Source organism: Pistacia vera, unplaced genomic scaffold (assembly GCF_008641045.1).
Source record: "Pistacia vera cultivar Batoury unplaced genomic scaffold, PisVer_v2 Contig169, whole genome shotgun sequence".
Lineage (NCBI taxonomy): Eukaryota > Viridiplantae > Streptophyta > Magnoliopsida > Sapindales > Anacardiaceae > Pistacia > Pistacia vera.
The window spans coordinates 1,049,767-1,069,400 of NW_022195779.1; the positions used below are offsets into that span (position 1 = coordinate 1,049,767).

The 19,634-nt window shown below is 35.0% G+C and overlaps 3 protein-coding genes across 3 annotated transcripts; 2 read left to right on the forward strand and 1 right to left on the reverse strand.

Moving 5' to 3' along the window:
- Positions 1-3,807: 3,807 nt before the first annotated feature.
- Positions 3,808-4,734, forward strand: LOC116125694 (transcription factor HEC2-like). Its single transcript, XM_031411423.1, has one exon. It carries the CDS (start codon positions 3,890-3,892, stop codon positions 4,643-4,645), a length of 756 nt encoding a protein of 251 aa, XP_031267283.1. The 5' UTR covers positions 3,808-3,889; the 3' UTR covers positions 4,646-4,734.
- A 5,013-nt stretch (positions 4,735-9,747) lies between these two features.
- LOC116125682 lies at positions 9,748-12,931 on the forward strand. The gene is made up of 5 exons (XM_031411410.1): positions 9,748-10,128; positions 10,763-10,959; positions 11,127-11,160; positions 11,792-12,402; positions 12,497-12,931. Exons 1-5 carry the CDS (start codon positions 9,825-9,827, stop codon positions 12,761-12,763), a joined length of 1,413 nt encoding a protein of 470 aa, XP_031267270.1. The 5' UTR covers positions 9,748-9,824; the 3' UTR covers positions 12,764-12,931.
- A 1,097-nt stretch (positions 12,932-14,028) lies between these two features.
- On the reverse strand, positions 14,029-18,606 carry LOC116125653. The gene is made up of 8 exons (XM_031411375.1): positions 18,332-18,606; positions 17,895-18,027; positions 17,663-17,749; positions 16,915-17,577; positions 16,222-16,579; positions 15,861-15,942; positions 14,787-15,040; positions 14,029-14,263 (listed from the first exon to the last, which is right to left on the reverse strand). Exons 1-7 carry the CDS (start codon positions 18,524-18,526, stop codon positions 14,834-14,836), a joined length of 1,725 nt encoding a protein of 574 aa, XP_031267235.1. The 5' UTR covers positions 18,527-18,606; the 3' UTR covers positions 14,029-14,263; positions 14,787-14,833.
- Positions 18,607-19,634: the final 1,028 nt, after the last annotated feature.

The window sequence follows — 19,634 nt, forward strand, 5'->3', positions numbered from 1 at the left end:
TGGCAGAGACTATCCTAGCATTTAGTTGGCCCTTCCAAGGAGAAGCATATCAGATTAAATGATTATTGAATAATATGAAAAACAATTGCATGATTTTCAATTAGGAATTGTTCGTCCTCATACTAGGATGGTGGGTGTTGTTAAATATGAGATTCTATTGATCATTTGATCGACACTTGTGGCAAGTTGTTAGAAACTTGGAAAGTAGAATAGATAAATTGGTATAATTTAATCTGTAATGGCATGTTCTATTGTTACTTTAGCTTCTTTAATTAACATTTTAATTTGTTCGTTGCTGTAATGGGCTGCAACGTCAATGACAAACATGTTGCTCAAAAGGAAGAGCGTAGAGCCCAATATTTTTCCATATTAGCAAAAACCAGTCATGATAACGATGATTATGAGATGAGAACATTATCATGACGCAAACACCAACCCAGGAAAGCCAAAATAACAACAAACTCTACTCTTACACTCTTTCCTTCCAAGAGTGTCCTCTTGGAGTTGTGAAAAAACACCAGAGAAAAAGTTAGAAACCAAAGGCCAAAACATACCCCCAATATGCTTTGACTGACGGACTGCTGCACTTTGGCTACAAGAAAAATCATCCAAATTAATTCAAATGTTGAAAATCATGCAGAGAGAGAAAAAGTGGGACTATCTGTGATTGAATAACATCATCATCATATATTATATATTTATTCATAGAAAAAGGTTTATTTTCTTCTGACAGGGAGAGCCTTGCCTGCAGTTCCCGATGAGGAAGGGAGGGTGAGAAAGAAAGTAGGAGAAACAAGAATTAATATAATATATAGGAATATTAATAATATAGATAAGCATTATAAATATAAAGAAATGGGATGTGGGGAAGAGAAGATAAGGTGGTGCAACCGTGATAATGCTTAGTAAAAAGCCCAATCCAACACCAAGATCTCTACCTTTGGATTCTTTTTATCCAAATGAACCTCTTCTGCAGAGAACATGTCCCTTTATTCATCCCTGCTTGATTAAAAATTGTAATAATATGTAATATTTTAATATGTGTGTGTGTGTGTGAGAGAGAGAGAGAGAGAGAGAAAGGGTACTTTCTGGTGATCAATCTGGAAAGTTGCTTTGAAATCAGGGTGGTAGGGAGTTTTCAGTGTCTTGGATTGGTGTTGAAGAATAGAGAGCAGGCAATACCAACAACAAAACACATGTTTCTTTCTTTTTTACCACTCCATCTACCTCTGCAAACTAGTGCTTTCAATCAACAATTTTGTAGCAAAAAGAAGAACAAAATTATAAAAACTCATTCACTAATTAATAATTTATTTCTCCCTTCTGTTAGACATCTCATATTGTAAAAAGCTGGTTTGCTGCGCCTGCATTCGTTATTATTACCCAGATTACAAGCTTCATAATACAAACCTTTAATATAAATATGTAGTTACTTAATTTCAGTGTCCAACTACGGTTATATGAAATTAATTGGAGGGAGCTTATCCCCAAAACTTCATATATATATATATGCATGTGCAAGCAAATTAAGAGTAGTGTAGAGTCATAGATTAAGGTTAGTATTATTAATGATTGACCTGTCGATTTAATGGAATACGAAGATTTAATCTTCACATTGATGTATAGATATGGTGATGTTCATGGAATTTAGTTAATCTGGAAGGTTATACTTTAGTTAAAGCATTCGTTGAGCATTTATGTGTCACATTAAGGATGTATACGACCGTTAACACCCTTAATAATAACCCTAGATGTCTCCTTATTAATGTCTACATCTTATCATTATGAGCTGAGTCGGTGTGGTCCACAACTAAGGTCCACAATTTCCCATCAAAATCTTAAGATAGAAAAACAAGTTCATAATTTTTAACTTATCCGGAAAACTAAATCTTTGAATTAAGTTTTCTTTTAGAAATTCTTCGAATTATTATTTGAAAGAATTAAAAAACATTTGGAATCAAAATAAAATTAATTACATACAAATAACAAAAAATAGTAAAAAGAAAGAATATGTACGATTTATCTTAATTCACCTAAATCCGAACTCATATTATTGAAATATTTTCTCACCTATCTCGTTACAATGAATATATTTGTTATGAATTTCAGCAATATTAATGCGAACTTGATGATAAAGAATGGATATGACTTGAGAAGTTGAGTCTCATTGGAGATATTGAATGCATCAAACAAAGAAATTAAGAGAGCAATAATCAGAGAAGATAACTTGCACAAAGAGAAGCGAAACTCAAAAGGTAGTAGATAAGTGGCTTTTAATTAAGCATCGTAAATAAATAAATTAGATAGCCGGCAGCTGAAGTAGTGGATAAAAAATAAATAAAGCCAGTTGATGAGCAGTTGGTGGTAAAGTTCGTTGGGAAAGGAATTCCAATTCCAATTCCATTGCAGCTCATGAAGCATGCAGGTTGCGCAATGAAGGACCTGATCCATCTCGAAAAGCGCTCCTGTTACTGTTGGTATGCGAGGTGGTTTAGGCTGTAGCTGCAGCAGCATATCAAGATAATGCAACTTATAATATTATACAGTGGCTAGGCCCCTTCCCCACTGGACCATTGCCACCTGTAATTCTCCGGTGGATCCAATGGCATCGGATTATTGTTGCCGGCCGGTACTGGCTAGGTAAATCATTTAAAAGGGTCTGGTGAGATTTCTGACACCTGTCATGTGATTGTGGGGTTTTTGTTTCTTAAAAGAAACTGGTTTTTAAGACAAACATTAGACCCCAACACTTCCACTCAATGTTGCATTATATAGCTTTCAATCACTGAAAAAATAATGATTCATGCACCAACAAAACCCCTAATTAATTATTATAGTCCCTGAAAGTACAGTTGGTAGATCTGAGCCCTTCAACTGCTAGCTCATTGGACCTTCTCGTCGCTTCATCATCTCAATCTGTAGAACTTCTCAATTTGGTTACATATTTATTTGTTTAATTGGGTTAATTTATCAACTTAACCGCTAATTAATTATATATCTATGTTTTAGGGAATTAAGATGCATTATGGACTATCACTTGGTGTTCTGATAATAAAAAAGTAAGAGGGAGATCTAACATGATTTTTTAAGAGAATAATTTAATATAGTTTTCTAAGTTCTAGTTTCTATGAGTATAAAAGAGCAAGAGGAGGATCTTATATGATTTTTCAAGTTTGAATCTTCGTAGTTGCTAATAAATGTAGCCACAGAACTCGTATTTGATCAGTAGTTTCAAGATCTTGGGAGATTAGTTGTGGTGCGCGTAAACTAATCCGAATACTCCCGGTCATATAAAATAAAAAAAATAAAAAAAAAGGATGCATTATGGCTAATTAAAAGCATTTGGGTAATTAAAAGCATTTGGGTATGATATATGAGTTTGTTCTATCTCTCGCCTTAAAGAGGTACCAATCATCATAAATGAATTTTAACTTTCAGAATATATAAGAAGATATGAAAAAAAAAAAAAAATGAATACTTTTGGGATTACAAAGGAGTAAAAGAAGATTGGTAAAGCATTTACACTATTGTTGTATATAGTATAAAATATTCAACCACTTGTATTATATGTGTATATATATAATCTTCTCAGTATTGATAGTCTGTTCCCGATATCACTATTTTATTCTATTTTTTTTTTTTTCTTCTTTACTTCTTCTCCTTACCCTTGTGGCCTTGTGTCTATAACTCTTTCCTTCACTGCACATTCTGATAAAAACTCCAGTCTACACTCCTCTCTTTTATCTTCCCCATCCCTCTGTCCATCAGGTTCTCAGTACTCCTCAGCTCTGAACTACTACTACTACTACTACTACTACTACTTGTTTCTCTCTCCTTTTTAACCGTAATTTCTTTTCAAGATTCTCTTTTAAACAAAGAGGGCAAAGCCATGGAGATTGACCAGTTAAAGTCTGCAACAGAAGAGCAGATGGAGATGATGATGATGATGATGCAGATGGACAAGTTCCCCGAGTTTTACGGCACCTATAACAATGTGGCTGAATTGCCCCCAACTGAAACTGATGCAAGTAGTGGCACCACCATTGGTTCCATGACTCATTTCATTGATAACTCACAAGTTGCTTCACCTTCACCTTCTCTTATGAACCAACCATCCACCATCTCATTTACTGGCACATATCCAGTTCAAGGGCCAAGTTTTTTATCCTATTCAACAAATGAAAGATTTTGGAGAGGTGGTGTGGATTTAGCAGGTGCAGATTCTTATTCTACTCCATCACAGAAGCGGAACGTGTCGATGGCAGCGATGAGGGAAACCATCTTTCGAATTGCAGCCATGCAGCCAATTCATATAGACCCAGAATCAGTGAAGCCACCAAAGAGAAGGAACGTTAAGATATCAAAGGATCCTCAAAGCGTCGCAGCAAGACATAGAAGAGAGAGGATAAGTGAGAGAATAAGAATACTTCAACGACTTGTCCCTGGAGGAACAAAAATGGACACGGCCTCAATGCTAGACGAAGCAATTCACTATGTCAAGTTTTTGAAGACTCAAGTGCAATCACTGGAAAGAGCTGCAGCTAATAGACCAACCGGAATAGGGTTCCCTGCCCCACTGTCGTCGAACGGCTGTTATCTTTCTATGGGAAAATCATACAACGGTCAGCATTTTGGAGATGCTTAATTTAAAAAAAAAAGAAAAAAAAACAGTTAGCTAGCTAGCTCAAGTATAAATGCTGCAATATTGTTCTAGTAATGATCCATGTTGGTTCAAAGGGATTATAAAAAAATCATGCATGGCTTTTTATTCAATTGATATTTTAAACTTTGTAATCCCTGTTGTATTGTTATGAAATAATTGACAATAGCTTGATAGATAGCACAACTGTTTAAAAAGAATCTCTCTCTGTTTCTCACTCCTGTCATGTCTGTAAAAACATTTGGTGGCCACCTTGTCTGTGGAACTCTAAAAATCACGCAATTCCAACTGGAGAAAAAAATGAAGAACCTGACCAGAGATGCCGCATTATAAACATAATAACCATGACAGACGGACACACACAAGCATATTTTGTCTTGAGAAAACCAAAAAATGATTACCTTCTTTTTTACTTGAAGAACAAATATAATATATTTAATTAATAATTTTATTGGGTTGACAGACTATTCAAAACCATCTACCAAAATGTTGATAGAATTTTGTGAGAATTCGGGACCATAGTGCACGGAATACCCATGCCCGTTAGGTCAATTGGCGACACATGCTCCATCTTAATAGGGAAAACGAAAACTTGCTCCTCCCGTCTACAAATAAAACAAAACATCAGAAACCCAAATGAAAGACGTTGAAATTGACAGCTGTCTAGATATTGTCGCAAAACGTGCTTAATTAAACATTTATAATATCATATATCCTATGTTTTTATCTAAATTCAAGATATTAATAGTATCAATTAATAATTAAGTGTAAGTTATAATACCATATAAATTTTAGGATGATGTTAAATGTCACAGGATACTAATTGATTTAATAAAACATTATCTTTGGAGCTGGAATATTAACAAATAGGCCAAGCAGAAACAGGTGTCGGGTTTGTAGATTAATTGCACAGAAATGATAGGAAAAGTATAGGGTAAGATATAATAATACTACATACACACTATTTTTATACAATATTATATGATAAAATATGATTAGATGAAAGTTTAATTTTAATTTTAAATTAATTAATCATACCTTATCACATAACATTGTATGAGAAATATTATATAAAAATAATGTATATATAACACCACTTAAGTAAGTTATGGTGGTCGTTTCCATGTCATGTTGAAGACAAGGAGAAATGCGTGGTAGGTCCACGTGAAGAACTGACAAAATGCGGTGAGGGCCCTTTTTCCAATGTGGCATAGTGATGACGTCTTCGTTAGTCAACGCAATGTTATGTGGCAATCCACGTCGGACTTTTTAATTAATTAGGCCTAATATTACCTCATTCTGTCACGTGAACTTCAAGTGATTTTGTTGCAATCCCAAATATTTTGTCTTTAAATTTGTTGACAACTGAAAGGGATTGCATAAGCCATTATGGAATTCCTTTTCATTAACTATTTTAGGTACTGCCATTTGAAATAACAGTGGTTTCTTTATTAATTGTATTTAACCCATGAAGAGTCTATTTGTCAGTGGAAAGACACAAGTCTTCGTACAAAAGAATGCATAATTTTCATGCACAAATTTGCTCGCTTCTGAAGATTTTAATTGAACTCGCTTCCAAGTTTGTGCATAATAATCCAAACTCAATTTGGCACCTCTTAAGAGATCCCAATCCTATATGCTCTGCTTCCTTTGTCCATCCTTTCTCTATAAAAATAAATAATGCAAAAAACTCCCCATTCAGTTTCACTTATTGAATTTTTTTTAATTAAATGGATCGACTGCCAAGCTAATAGAAGCAGAGAGTGCCAGGTGTTTTTTATTTGTCCCCTATTTATTCCATAAACTTCTCCAGCCTGAAAGAATTACCAGTGTTAATTAATTTAATTAAAATTGACAATTTTTTTTTGTGATAAGAATTTGCATTAATCGTCAACAGATATTACTTGATCAAATTGCTAGTTATGACCGAAGCTGTGGACAGGTAATGGGCTGGACTTAGTATATATTTATTTGGACTTGAACCTCTTTTCTGGACCCATTACTTGAAAAGTTCTTGGTTTTCTTGCTTGATTAAATCCAACCAACCCCCAAATAAAAAATTGGGAGAGAAATGTAATTTATGCTGTTGGATAGAGCGAGAAAAAGAGATCCAATGGTGAAATGTTTGTCTTAAGAATCATTCCTCACCGAAAGCTGTTTATTCCTTCCCACTCCAATCGAATCCTTATCGAATTCAATCTACCATAAATATTAAACAATATAAAAGATTTATATCGGAATGCATAAAATTAATTTATGAGGAAAAAAGAAAAGAAAAGAAAAAGTATGTAGCAAATAAGACATGGTCAAAGAAATCATCAGAAGAGGCATGTGAGAGTTTCCAATAATCTTCCAACATCCGTATATCGAGGGTTCTTCAGATTTGAATAAGGGGAGCCCCCTTGTCCAGTGAATATAGGGCATACTCCCTTACACTCCATAACTGCTCTCTATTTCCTTGGACAGAGCTTTTAATATTCACAAATATCTTGTACCAAAATTAACACTCTAATCAAACTTATTCTCTTCTTGCCGAATTACAAATATCTTTTTGCTATTAACTTGGGATACCGATATTAAACTTGTTAAGTATTGTTTGTTTGAAATTCCGAATTTTAAACCATAAAGATTTAGTGGAAGAAGATGAATAAATCCACCCTTCATAAAACGATAAAAGTATAATGAGACATAATAAATATGGACCAAACCAACCATATGAATACATATTATAAAAGAATCATTAAAAATATGTTGGTTTGATTGGATTTTTGGTGATAGCTATAGGGTGTTGAAGGAGGACACATTTCTCGTATATTCTTCCTCATTTTGTCCTTTTTTGATGGGTGTCATGCATTCCATCGCAATCAATCATACTAGCTTTGTCCAAATTCATTCTCTAGAATAATATGTATGAGACCAAGAATTTAATAGCTTCACCCATTAGATAAGGTGGAGGAACAAACATCATGTCATATGTAGAATCAGAGGGGTTACAATGTAAAATTGAATAAATATATCAAAGTGGTAGTACAATTTAACATAAGTGAACACATGGTCAACTACGAGATGGCCTTGTCCAATTTTTATTGACTTTGATTCGTTGAATGTAATTTTGGTATTTAACAAAACGAAATCAATTTGAAGTGGAGTATCAAGAAGCATTATAAACGTTTATTTTATTTTATATTGACAGAAGACACTTTTACTACATACTTTGACTACGTAACTTAGAAGGAACGTATTGAACAGAGTCTCTAGTGGCTGGTGGGTAGGAGCTAATATAACACATGCCAAGTTTTCCTTTTAACCTTAAGTTTTCATATAATTAATAAGAAGAAAAAATAATATTGGCTAATATTAATTTGTAATCAACTACTATTGTTATTTAAATCATCGTCATTTATATATTTTTGGCTGGCCAACAAGGAAAATATTGCAGGCCAAGAGTGACCCAAATTAGACGTACGTTTTATTCTGCCGTTCGTAGAGGGTCCATGTGACGAAGAGTGTTGGTTTTTGAGTTATTGGGTTGGCGATTCCTGGATTATCAGCTCATAGGCTTCAAGATTACCATAACCCTACCCGATTGGGCCGACCCGCTCAATCTGGACAAAATGTGAATTCCGTTTCTGAAAAGTGAAGAGACAATGCTATTCTGCTTCTATAGACTTTCAAAGGATCGATATTGAACATATATAATTTGGTGGCGTCAAGTTTTAGCTAAATAGACAAGATTTCACATTAGGCTTAAGTGGGTGAGTTGTCATATGATCCAAGACCAAAATTTATATTATATTGTCGTTTCAATAATCATCATTATTACTTTGCTGATATGAAGCCACCATTATTATTAGGTTATAGAATATTTTTTGTTGCTGAATTAGTCTCGTCAAATCGGAGATTTTTTATATGCAGAAAGGTTTGCTTAATTATTAAGAAAGTATACAAGCAGCAGTTTAATAATGACCATTTAGATATATAATTCCTAATTCTATATGCTTATAAGGTCAAATATTGAACCCCTGCCAAATTGAGACTCTTGACGAATATATAATTGTTACCGCGTTTTAAATCCTTATAATAGCGTGAATGGGGGACGAGGTGGTGACATATTTTTAAATTAGTAAATTAGTGAAGATGTGAATTAAAATTGAGGTGAATGTAGGGGTAAAATGTTATTGGATGGTCGCATAAATCGCTTCACAAATGATTGCGGATATTAATGCTTATATTTTTTGCAAAACAAGTGAAACCCTTTGTCTAACGATGATCATGTACTAGTGTTTTGATGTCCGGCCGGTTAAACCGATTCAACCGGGACCCAAGACCATTGTCGGGCGGGTTATCACTTTCAACTATTTACCTCTAAACCCAAGAATTATGGATGGTGATCGACGAGTATACGATGTAAACTATATTGGAGCTTTTGAAGAGGGAGTGCCGATGAGTCCAAATGTGGTGAAGAGAGTGATTTTCGGTGAGTGAATCGAATGAAAATGACAAAAATCAATCGACTAAAGCAGTCTATTGCCGACGATTGGCAGAGTGAATGGGAGAAAGGTGAGATTGGTTTTAATTAAGAAACTGGGAGGAGTGTTTTCGTGGTGATGAGAGTGTTGCCGCCACTGAAAACATGCCCTCTTGGCCTGGGTTGTCGATGTCAACAATGGTGTTTGGAATGTTTTTGCAAAATTTTAAACATGTAAGGACTTATAATAATTTTTAAGGGTATTTTTATTAAATTTCAAACTTTTAAACACCGATTGGTTAAATCTGTTCAACTAGTCTACCTAGGACTTGGCCGCTTTGTCGGGTTTTACCTCGTTGGTTATTAAAACATTCTCCTATACCTTAAAACCAGGTAGGTACTATGTGACAAGGGACAAAAAATGGCTGACAAATTATTCTGTAAGTAATAAAAAAAACCCATAATAAAAGTTATTAGTTTTTAATAATGTCAAGTCAACATTCCATAATTCAATATGTCCTGATCCATGTAAACCCAACAAAATATTAATTAATCTGTCCTCATCAACCATGCTACTTTTCAAAAGCTAACGTGCATGATTATGCATCTCCTGTACTAAAATATGAATCTATTCAGAAGCTATCAAATTCAATACATTGACACAGCAACTCATCATCTTTTCCTTGCTTCCAAGCCATGGATGTCGAACCTTTCTGTAGCTGCTATCTGCATCTCAAGCCGAAAGAAGCAAGTTTGGTTGATCTCATTCTTCTTCTATTTTCCTCTGAATTGAAGCGACAAAGGTTTGTCGACTGCCCAGAAAGACACAATTACAGGAGTTTTGGCTATCGATGGCTCATATTTATCTCCGTAATCGCGCAGAAGGTCCTTTTTTCCTTGAGAAAACCTATGGCCACAGTAGGATATGTGCTCGAGCTGTGGCTAAATCTCCTGTCGAGCAACGGAGGCTTTTTCATGCTTTTAATCAACGGCTTGAAAGGTTTGGTCTTGCTCTAGTGCCATTTTATGTTAGGTACATTACATAGTTAATTATTACATATATATAAGATGAGGTTTGTGTGTTTGTCAGCATGATCAATGCATCTTTTATCATTAGAAATTAATTTGATCTGGACAAAATAATAGATACTCATATTATGAAGTTGGAAGAAAACACAAGTGAGCCCCATTAGTTTCACAACATGCATAGTTTATAAATGAAAACACAGATGAAAGGGGGGGTATGGGTTTCTTTTCCCTCAAAAAGCTTCCATAATTATTAATACTAGCTTGCTCATGGTCTGTGCATGTTAAATTACATCAAAATTTATGTGGTCTCATGAGCACCAGCTGGTTCAAATTTAGGGATTTTTATTTGGTGTGCAAGGAATATCACAAAACTTTAATGCAGAGATATATACCATATAACAAGTTAATAATGGTTTAATTATTGGAGTTATGGAAGCTATAGGTGATTATGATGACTGTAGAAACCATGATTCAAAAAATTAAAATTTAATCTTATTAAAACCATAATAAAATTTTCTATTGAATTTCTCTTTGGGTAATTTATTAACAATCCTTATAGCAGTGCGCTTAACCATCAGTGTTAATGAGGAAATGATGTTTTGCAGGAAAGCTCGTGAAACCAGATAGATCATCTGCAACGTTCACATCCGTCGTGGGAAATACTGACAGACGAGTTGAGTTAGACAGTCACATTAAACCAAATAATGACAGGAGATATTATGCGTCATTGTCCCTCATGGCCGCTAAATTTTCATATGAGAATAAAGCTTTCATCAACAACATTGTCAAAAATCACTGGAATGTAAGCCATGCATGCAAAGATTGATATGATAATTACATTAATAATAGAGAGGAAGGAAAAGAAAAAATTTAAGTAATCATGTTAAATTTTATATATTTCCTTCATTTAATAGATTGACGATGGGCGACGACCATGTGTAATTTAATTATCTATTTTCTTTGGTGCAGATGGAATTCTTGGGGTTCTACAGATTCTGGAACGGTAAAGTGACAAAATTATCTGTACTGTGTTGGTTTCTTAAATGCATTATCGAATTGAATATAATTAAGGGATGGAATCGCGTTTAAGGACTCAAGTATAATTAATTTTAGGATTGAGTAATTTATACGATGTTTCTTTGTTGTAATTGATTACTCCTTGTAAGTTACAATAAAAATAACAAATAAATAAATAAATAAAAAGTCCACGATTGAATAGATTGGTCAATCTTGATAATTTGAAGGATAGATAGTGATGACAGATAAGACAGTCACCAGCCATCAAGACATTAACATATGCTTTTTCTTACTTGATTTATGTTATGATACACATGATCCACTATACTCTTCCGAAATTACGATATAAATATTCAGTTGATTTAGATTAACATATATAGCTTTTTTTTTCACTTATCTGAATTTATTTATTCTATGTCGTGGAATGCATCTTTCAGATTTAATAATTAAGATCTATTTATTTATTCTATTTTATGATATGTGAACTGATAATTAAGAATCCTAATACACTTACCTAAGCCTTTTATGTATTTGGAGTTTCCATGTATATGATATAAGGGTTCATGAATCACGATTGTTGATCTTATATTATTATGTTAATTTGATATCTTTTGCAGATTACGAGAAACTCTTCTCAACGCAAGCCTTCTTGCTTCAAGAAAAAAGGGTTGACCCTAATGTAATCGTAGTCGCTTTTAGAGGCACTGAGCCATTTGATGCAATCGCGTGGTGCACAGATGTCGATATCTCCTGGTATGAAATTCAAAACGTGGGTAAAATACATAGCGGCTTTATGAAAGCTCTAGGATTACAAAAAAATCGAGGTTGGCCCAAGGAGATAGACCTAGAAAATGAGCACCCATTTGCTTACTATTCAATCAGACAAATGCTGAGAGAAACGCTACAAAATAACAAGGAAGCAAAGTTTATAGTAACAGGGCACAGCTTGGGGGGAGCATTAGCGATACTGTTTGTGTTTGTGCTAGTGTTCCATGAAGAGTCATGGTTACTGGAGAGATTAGAAGGTGTGTACACATTTGGGCAACCAAGGGTGGGAGACAAGCAATTTGGAGAGTTTATGGAGAATAACTTAAATAAGTATGAGGTGAATTATAGGAGATATGTTTACTGCAATGACATAGTTCCAAGGTTGCCATATGATGATAGAAGCCTCTTGTTTAAGCACTTCGGGGCTTGCTTCTATTACAATAGTTTCTACCAAGGGAAGGTGAGTCCTTTTATATTGTACAAGTGAGTTTGTTTTTCTAGATTTTTCCAGAATTTCTTTGGCATTTTTCTCGATAATTTGGTTTATTATTCAGGTTACAAAGGAGGAGCCGAACAAGAACTACTTCTCTTTGTTATGGGCACTACCCAAGTACGTAAATGCAGTTTGGGAACTGATACGAGGTTTTGTTCTGCCTTACATAGAGGGTCCAGATTATAGGGAGGGTTGGTTTTTGAGGTTCTTTAGAGTTATTGGGTTGGTGATTCCTGGATTATCAGCTCATGGGCCTCAAGATTACGATAATGCTACCCGATTGGGCTCCCTAACGTCGCCTCTCCAAGCCCAAGATCTCATTCAGTGACTCCATCCAACTTGTAACAAAATTTGGACAAAATGTGAAAAGACACGCCAGTCCGCCACAGTACATGTTCGTGTCGCTTACAAGGAACATTTATACTGGAGATGTTTTAGCTATTACAGATAAGTTTACCCCTTTAAGAGTGAGTTTATCAGGAGTTTTCATATAATCATCACAATTGGTCAGTTGCTGATAAGATGCAGGACCAAAAGTTATATAATATATTGGCTAATAATTTCTGGTTTTACTAGTATTAATTGTCGTTTCCATCATCATCAATTATCTTTGGCTTGGCCACCACTACCACCACCAGTTATATCATAATTGACCATTACATTTAATAAGTTGTAGCTCACAGATTAATTTGTGTATCTGTAATCTTGTTAAACGAGAGAATGGAGAGGTTAAATTATCAGGCCAAATTAGGTTCTGTAAACGTGAACTATATATGTTAATCTACTCATGCCATCTCGTCTACTTTTCAGTTTAAGGCAGCATAAGAGGAAATTAATTTGAACAGTTAACTTGTACTTGCTCCTTCAGCATATGATCAATGAGAATATATCTTCTATTACATCATTTTTATCCGGAATTGATAGATAGTCATATATATATATATTCATATTTTTGAAGTTTGAAGAAAATAAAGCAAGCCCGATGAGTTTTGGGACGTGATGGATGGTTAATGTATTTAAACAGGCAGATGAATGGAGGGTTGAGTTGCTGCATGTGCATGGTCTGTACAGAGTAAATTAGCTTTAAGTACACAATTAATTACATTGTGAAGATATAGGCCGGCGACAGTACATGTTGGCATTTAAGGAAATTCGTTGTGATGAGATGTAGCATATTAATTATTATTGGTGGTGATCTTCATGATGACTATGAATTTTTTGCATTTATTTACTCCACTGATACGACCATCATAATCTCTATGATTTTATTTCTGGTTGGTGGTATACATTTATTTACTCAACCGATAAAAGTAATTTTCATTTCATTAACGTTATCGGCAGACAATTCTGCTATGTCTTGGTTAAAAAGAAGCTTAATGCATATTGCAAGGATACGTAATTGGGTAAATATTAAGAAGTCGAGAAGAAAGGAACCGAGTTATAATAATCAATTCAGTTTCAGATAGCTTTCAAAACCAAAACCAACAGTTTCTTTCTTGTGATGCCATTATGTCTCTCAATCATCCACAGCAGCTTACAAGACTGCGACACGAAATCATCAGATGAGCGGTATTTCCATTTGCAAGGGCACACTTTAACAAAGTAGAATATTTCGGAAGCTGATATACATACATACATACATACATACACATTTATGATTTATTTGTCTATTCTTTTCTTCAGACACATTGAATGTGCAACTAAGAAGTTGCAGCTTATAAGAAACTGTTGCATCCATGCCAAATTGGTCCCAATGTAGTAGTTGGGTCACTTGCCATCTCTGTTACGCTATTAATTTTCTGCTAACTCCAGTTATCACTCCTTCTACCTGGTCCCAAATGTAATTAACATTCCATAAGCATCAAAACATATATTACCAAAACGAATAAAGAGTATTTGGATGTTATATGGACCCAATAAATTAACAAAATAAGCTAATTGAATGCAATCTCTTCAATCTGGGGATTCAATGTATTACCATGTTATTTTCAAATGCATTCTGACTAAAATACACATATCCAGTTATTGGTTCCAGCATGCCAAGTGAGAATGATGGTGAAAGTGCATCCAAACCTTTTACAAATCATGTTGTTGATTTATATTTTTGCTTTAAAGAAATGAAATTTCTTCCCTCGCATTTTGAAAATAGATTCTAAAGTATCTATTCATGAGGATCAATCAGCATATTTTAACATAGTCATTTACAATTGACAAGAATAGGCTGAGGTATTTGACTTTTAAAAAATCAAGCATCAAAAATAGCAGGGCATGTCCTGCTTAACATAAGTGCAATTGACAAAAGATTAAGAAGTTGCAATCCTGATTAACAAACAACTAGAAGTAACAGTTACCTCACAATTATCGTAGTTAAAGTGGAGAACCAGATGGATTGATGATATTAGAAAGCGTGACAGGTAAAGCAACCACTCAAGGAACCCATATGGCTGTTTCGACGGAATGTTACGTCCTTATGGGTACTCCTAGCAACTCGACGGTCCTGGTTGGCTAACACCGAGCTTCTCATTTCTTGAGCTCTCTTTTGAGCAGATCTCAACTTGTTCATGATCTTATCCATGGATGAAGACCGCTTTTTTTCCAGCTTCATCTGAAATATATTTCCAGTCAAAAATAGCAACCACCAAATGCTCATGCCCCAGTTTTATGTAACGTAGGTCCAAAAATGCAAACAATATGATGTTATGTAATATTCAAAGTACCACTCCATAATCTGGCACTGTATTGGATATGCATTTTTATTTCAAAAAAATAAATTTAGAAATCAAGAAAGCCATCAATCTATGGAGAAAAAATAAAGGCATTAAAGAACACCGTGTAGACCATGAAGATAAGTGATATAGCAAAGGAACAGATCAAGTAAGGCAACAAGAAAAGAAGAAATAATTCAGAGAAAAGATAATATGTGATTGTTTTCTCTCTTATTACTTCTTTGTTTCCACAGGTTATTCATTTTATTTTCCAAATAAGCCCTCGATAACTTGGTTATACTTGAGCAACATTAATTAAACTTATCTTTTGCAATTATCATTTTCCAGACATCTATAGTTCTAAGAATTAAAACCCGAAGAAAGAAAGACTCAGGTCAGGAAATTATTGTTCTTGTACTATTAATGATTCCCTGCTATCATCTGAAAGGTATTCACTCTCACATCCAACAAGTAGATCATACTTCAAATAATCTGCTAAGAAATCTACCCCATTATACCATATGTTAGAATGTGACTCACAAATTCCAACTAAAAGGACTCATACAAAGTCTTGCATGAACCATCCAAAAGCAACAAACAAACAGAAAACATCAAATTTTTTGTGAGATATAATTTTACTGGACCAAAATTTCATAGATAATCTGTCTTAAGAGCAACTTAAAAGCATGTCTATGTGGAAACAAGAAAGCAGAAGCGAACCTCTAGTTTCCTAATTGCTGCCTCAGCTTTTGCTTTCTGCAGATTCTCCCATGCTGTGATTCTGAGCTCCTCTCTTTTTGTCCTGCCAAAAGCCAAAAGGGTCATCTCATGACTTTCCTGGGGAATACGAATGAGCTTGAAAGAAAGAACATAGCATTTTAAACAATAATCAAAGAACTTGAATGTTTGTACTTGCTGTTTCATATATAAACAATAATAAAAAACATAGCATTTCTTCAGTGTTTTTATAATTATAGTTCCAAAGGCCTTCATCACTTCCTAAGTTTGCCCATATCATATTCTTACAAATGACCTAATAAAACAGAGGGACCAGAAGTTATTTTCAGTAGAGCTAACATACTTTGAAATGCTCTTCGCAGACTCTGTAATATCCCAAGCTGGTGTTTGAGCATCCACATATTTCTTTCTCCAGTCATCAACAATTTCTGAGGTCTTCCCAGAGATCCGAGCTCGATTTTTCTTGGACCACCTTGTCACTGTGACCCTTTCATCCACCTGCACATCCCTTACTTCTGATTTCGAGGAATGAACACTCTGGAGTTCTAAAATTGGTAAGGCAGTCGCAGCAGAGGAGAAAGGCTGCCTTTTGGGTGATGAGTGAGTGCTACCATCAGGACTCATCTGAGTTGCCATGTCCCTTCTTGATATAGTACGAGAAATATCAGTGGCAGCATCCTTGACCTCATCAATCTTTTCCTCTGTATGTTTGAATAAACACCAACACTCCAAGATCAGATACGTAATTTCAGTAGGCTAAGGTTGAACATCATGATCAGTTACCGTTCAAGACAAAAGCATTTTAGAGATCAGATCTGGGTGTATTGTTCCTATTAATATGGAGTAATTACTCAGTTGTTAATAGAAACTATAACTGATTGTTCCAAATTCATTATCAAGCAACATAACAAACAATCAAACATCAATATGAAATATCACTTGCTTAATGTCTGCTTGACTATGCATAAAGATTCTTCACAGATTTTTTGTAGGAGAAGGAATTCAATATCATTTAAGTAGTTAACACATTCATTACCTTGTGAGGGCAAGGATGGTGGGTTCAGCACCTCAGAGCACCCATGCACACTAGCCGAGCGAGCCATGCAAGGATCCATCCTTACAGGAAAGGCTCCACCATGTCCACCAGAATGAACTGCCAAGCCATCAGCTGCTAATACACCAGCTGAAAATGGAGAACCCACCATTAAGTTCCCTATAGGTGCCCCATCAAACATCGGTATTGCAGGTGAATACAATGAATAATATGCAACTCCAGGAGGGCCAAGGGGGCCACTCTTCGATTTAGGCCGCCTTTGGGGAGGCACATATGATTGTCTAACAACACCATCACCGGCAACAGGACTAAGTATCCACCTCTCAGCATCTTCCCATTTTGAAGGCAATGTCCTTCCATTATTGAAAGGAAACAATGCAGCATTCACTTGCCTTCTATTCCCACTTGTATGCAGTGGCACTCGCTCTGAGCTCCAACCTTTCTGCATTCCAACACTTGTGTGCCTATAATTCGGAGTTCCTGGGCTAGGAAATGTACCGGATTTGCGTGCCAAATTTGAGCTTTTTTTCATAGCACCCAAGCGTGGAGAAGAAATGGTAGCATTATTTAGATCTAACGAAGCAGGTCTTCTCCTGTCCAGTTTCTTTGATAGAGCTTCAGCTCTGGATCTCCTCTCCTGACAGTCTATGGAAAGAACAGATTCTTACCGTAATCAACAAAAACAAATGTTTGATTTTGGTTTAAGTTGGAATATCAGATTATATGGTACCTTTGAGAGATTGAGAGAAGGAATTTCTGGCTGAATCTAAGGGTCTATTATCGTCTTCTATAGTAGCATAGCTGTCGTCTTTATGAACTGCTTATAATTGAAAGGAAACCGTGAATGAGGGAGAGAATTTGAAATTTGTAAAGGTGCTCGTGGTGGTTTGTTTTGTTCATAGGTGTCTTTTTTAGCTTTAACTTTTTTCCACAAGGTGTTAAATGAATATCAATAGCTGTACCTTTCACTTTTTCGGCTTTTCTAGTGAGACGACTCTGCTTATTGTAGTGTGTCGCTGGTTTGTTTGGATCTGGATCTCGATCTGGACCACCACTTGAACTCTCTTGCTGTTCACGATCATGTCCTGCCCAGTGCTACACCAAAAATTCGATTGATTTTTATTTCTAATACTAAAAAAAAAAAAAAATCCTCACCGTCAAACAAACAGATCCTTTCTCATCATTTTAATTTTCAAAATTGTTTCCTTTTGCTCCAAGTAGGTACCAGTTCATACAGCCACTCAAGCTTTTCAAAGAAACAAATTTAATAAAATGAAAATGCATGCACATTATTATTTAAAAAAATCTAATCATCCGAAAAGCCAAATCAAGATGAGTCCATCGAGTAATGTTATTTACAGAAGGAAAAGTTTGAAATGTGAGACAATGCAAGTAGTACCAGGGAGATTTCAGAGGCGAGAGAGTCGTGATCGTGAGCATCAGATGCAAAAGAGCAGCGGTCAACACTAGCTGAAGCAGAAGAAAATAAACTAAAATTGGATTCAAGAGTAAAAATGACGGAGTCAGGACTAGCGTCACGTGCTCTGAAACCTGATCTCATCGACCTCTGATCCTGAAACCCTAGCTCCGGCATTGCAAAGTTTACATTCACATTCAGATAAGCTTCTGACTCTGAGGTGAGGTGAGTGGAGTGATGGAGGCTGAGATTCGGATTAGCTTATAAAATGTGATTTTAATTGTTAATTAAAGAATTGCTTATGACTTCTGATTATATAAACAAACAAGTAGATTTTCGATTGCGAAAGGAAAAAGTAAAAAGCAGAGAAAAGGACAAAATGATTCGGCTTTTGCTTAAAATTTAACTGTTTTTTAAGGTTTAAAATGATGATTTTAAAGTTACAGTTAGTGGTGAATGTCGAGTGGGGTTTATGCTTTTAATGTTTTGGTCTCCATCATTGCCTTGACTGTCAATTTGACTTTAAATTCATGTCAGATATTATTATGTTATCTATCCTTTTTATTTTCGGGCCACGGCGCATCGCATGGTTATAATTTCATTATGGTCAAAAAATAATTTACGGCCGTTTATTTCAATTTTCAAAATATGTAATATACTGTACTTAATTTAAAAATTTTAGGCAGAGCCTTGGAGGAAAGAATTGAGTTAAAAAGTAGAACATAACTAACGCCATCAAAAGTAATTATAATAATGATGAATTATGGTCTTGAAAACACCATTGTGTAACAAAATCTAATAAACTATATTAAAGTAAAAGATTTTCAGGCACGTTGATTGAAAAATAGACAAACCGCAATTTCTGATGAAAATCACTAATAATGTTTTTGCAAAGATTTGAATTTAATAGGAAATCGGTGGTCAAAGAGAGTTATTATTTTCCATTAAGAACATAAACATTGAGAGTAGGAAAATGGTGACCATATCTGAGTGTCCCCATAAAATGTGCCGTGGTGGGTGCTCACCAATCGAATTGACTAATGTACTTAGTATCTGCATGTGATCAAATAACATCAAACTTCTTTTTTCCTACGAGGTAAATCCAATCGAATCTAGTAAAAATTAAGCAAATATCAGAGTCGCGTCATGCGTGTGGTGTAAAATTGCACATCACATAATTTATGGTTATGGCCCGATCTATATCTTCCGGGGATCTCATTTATTTAAAGAAAATTGACACATCATTGGGAGTAAAAGCCCTCGAGAAGGGAGCAGTGGTGACACT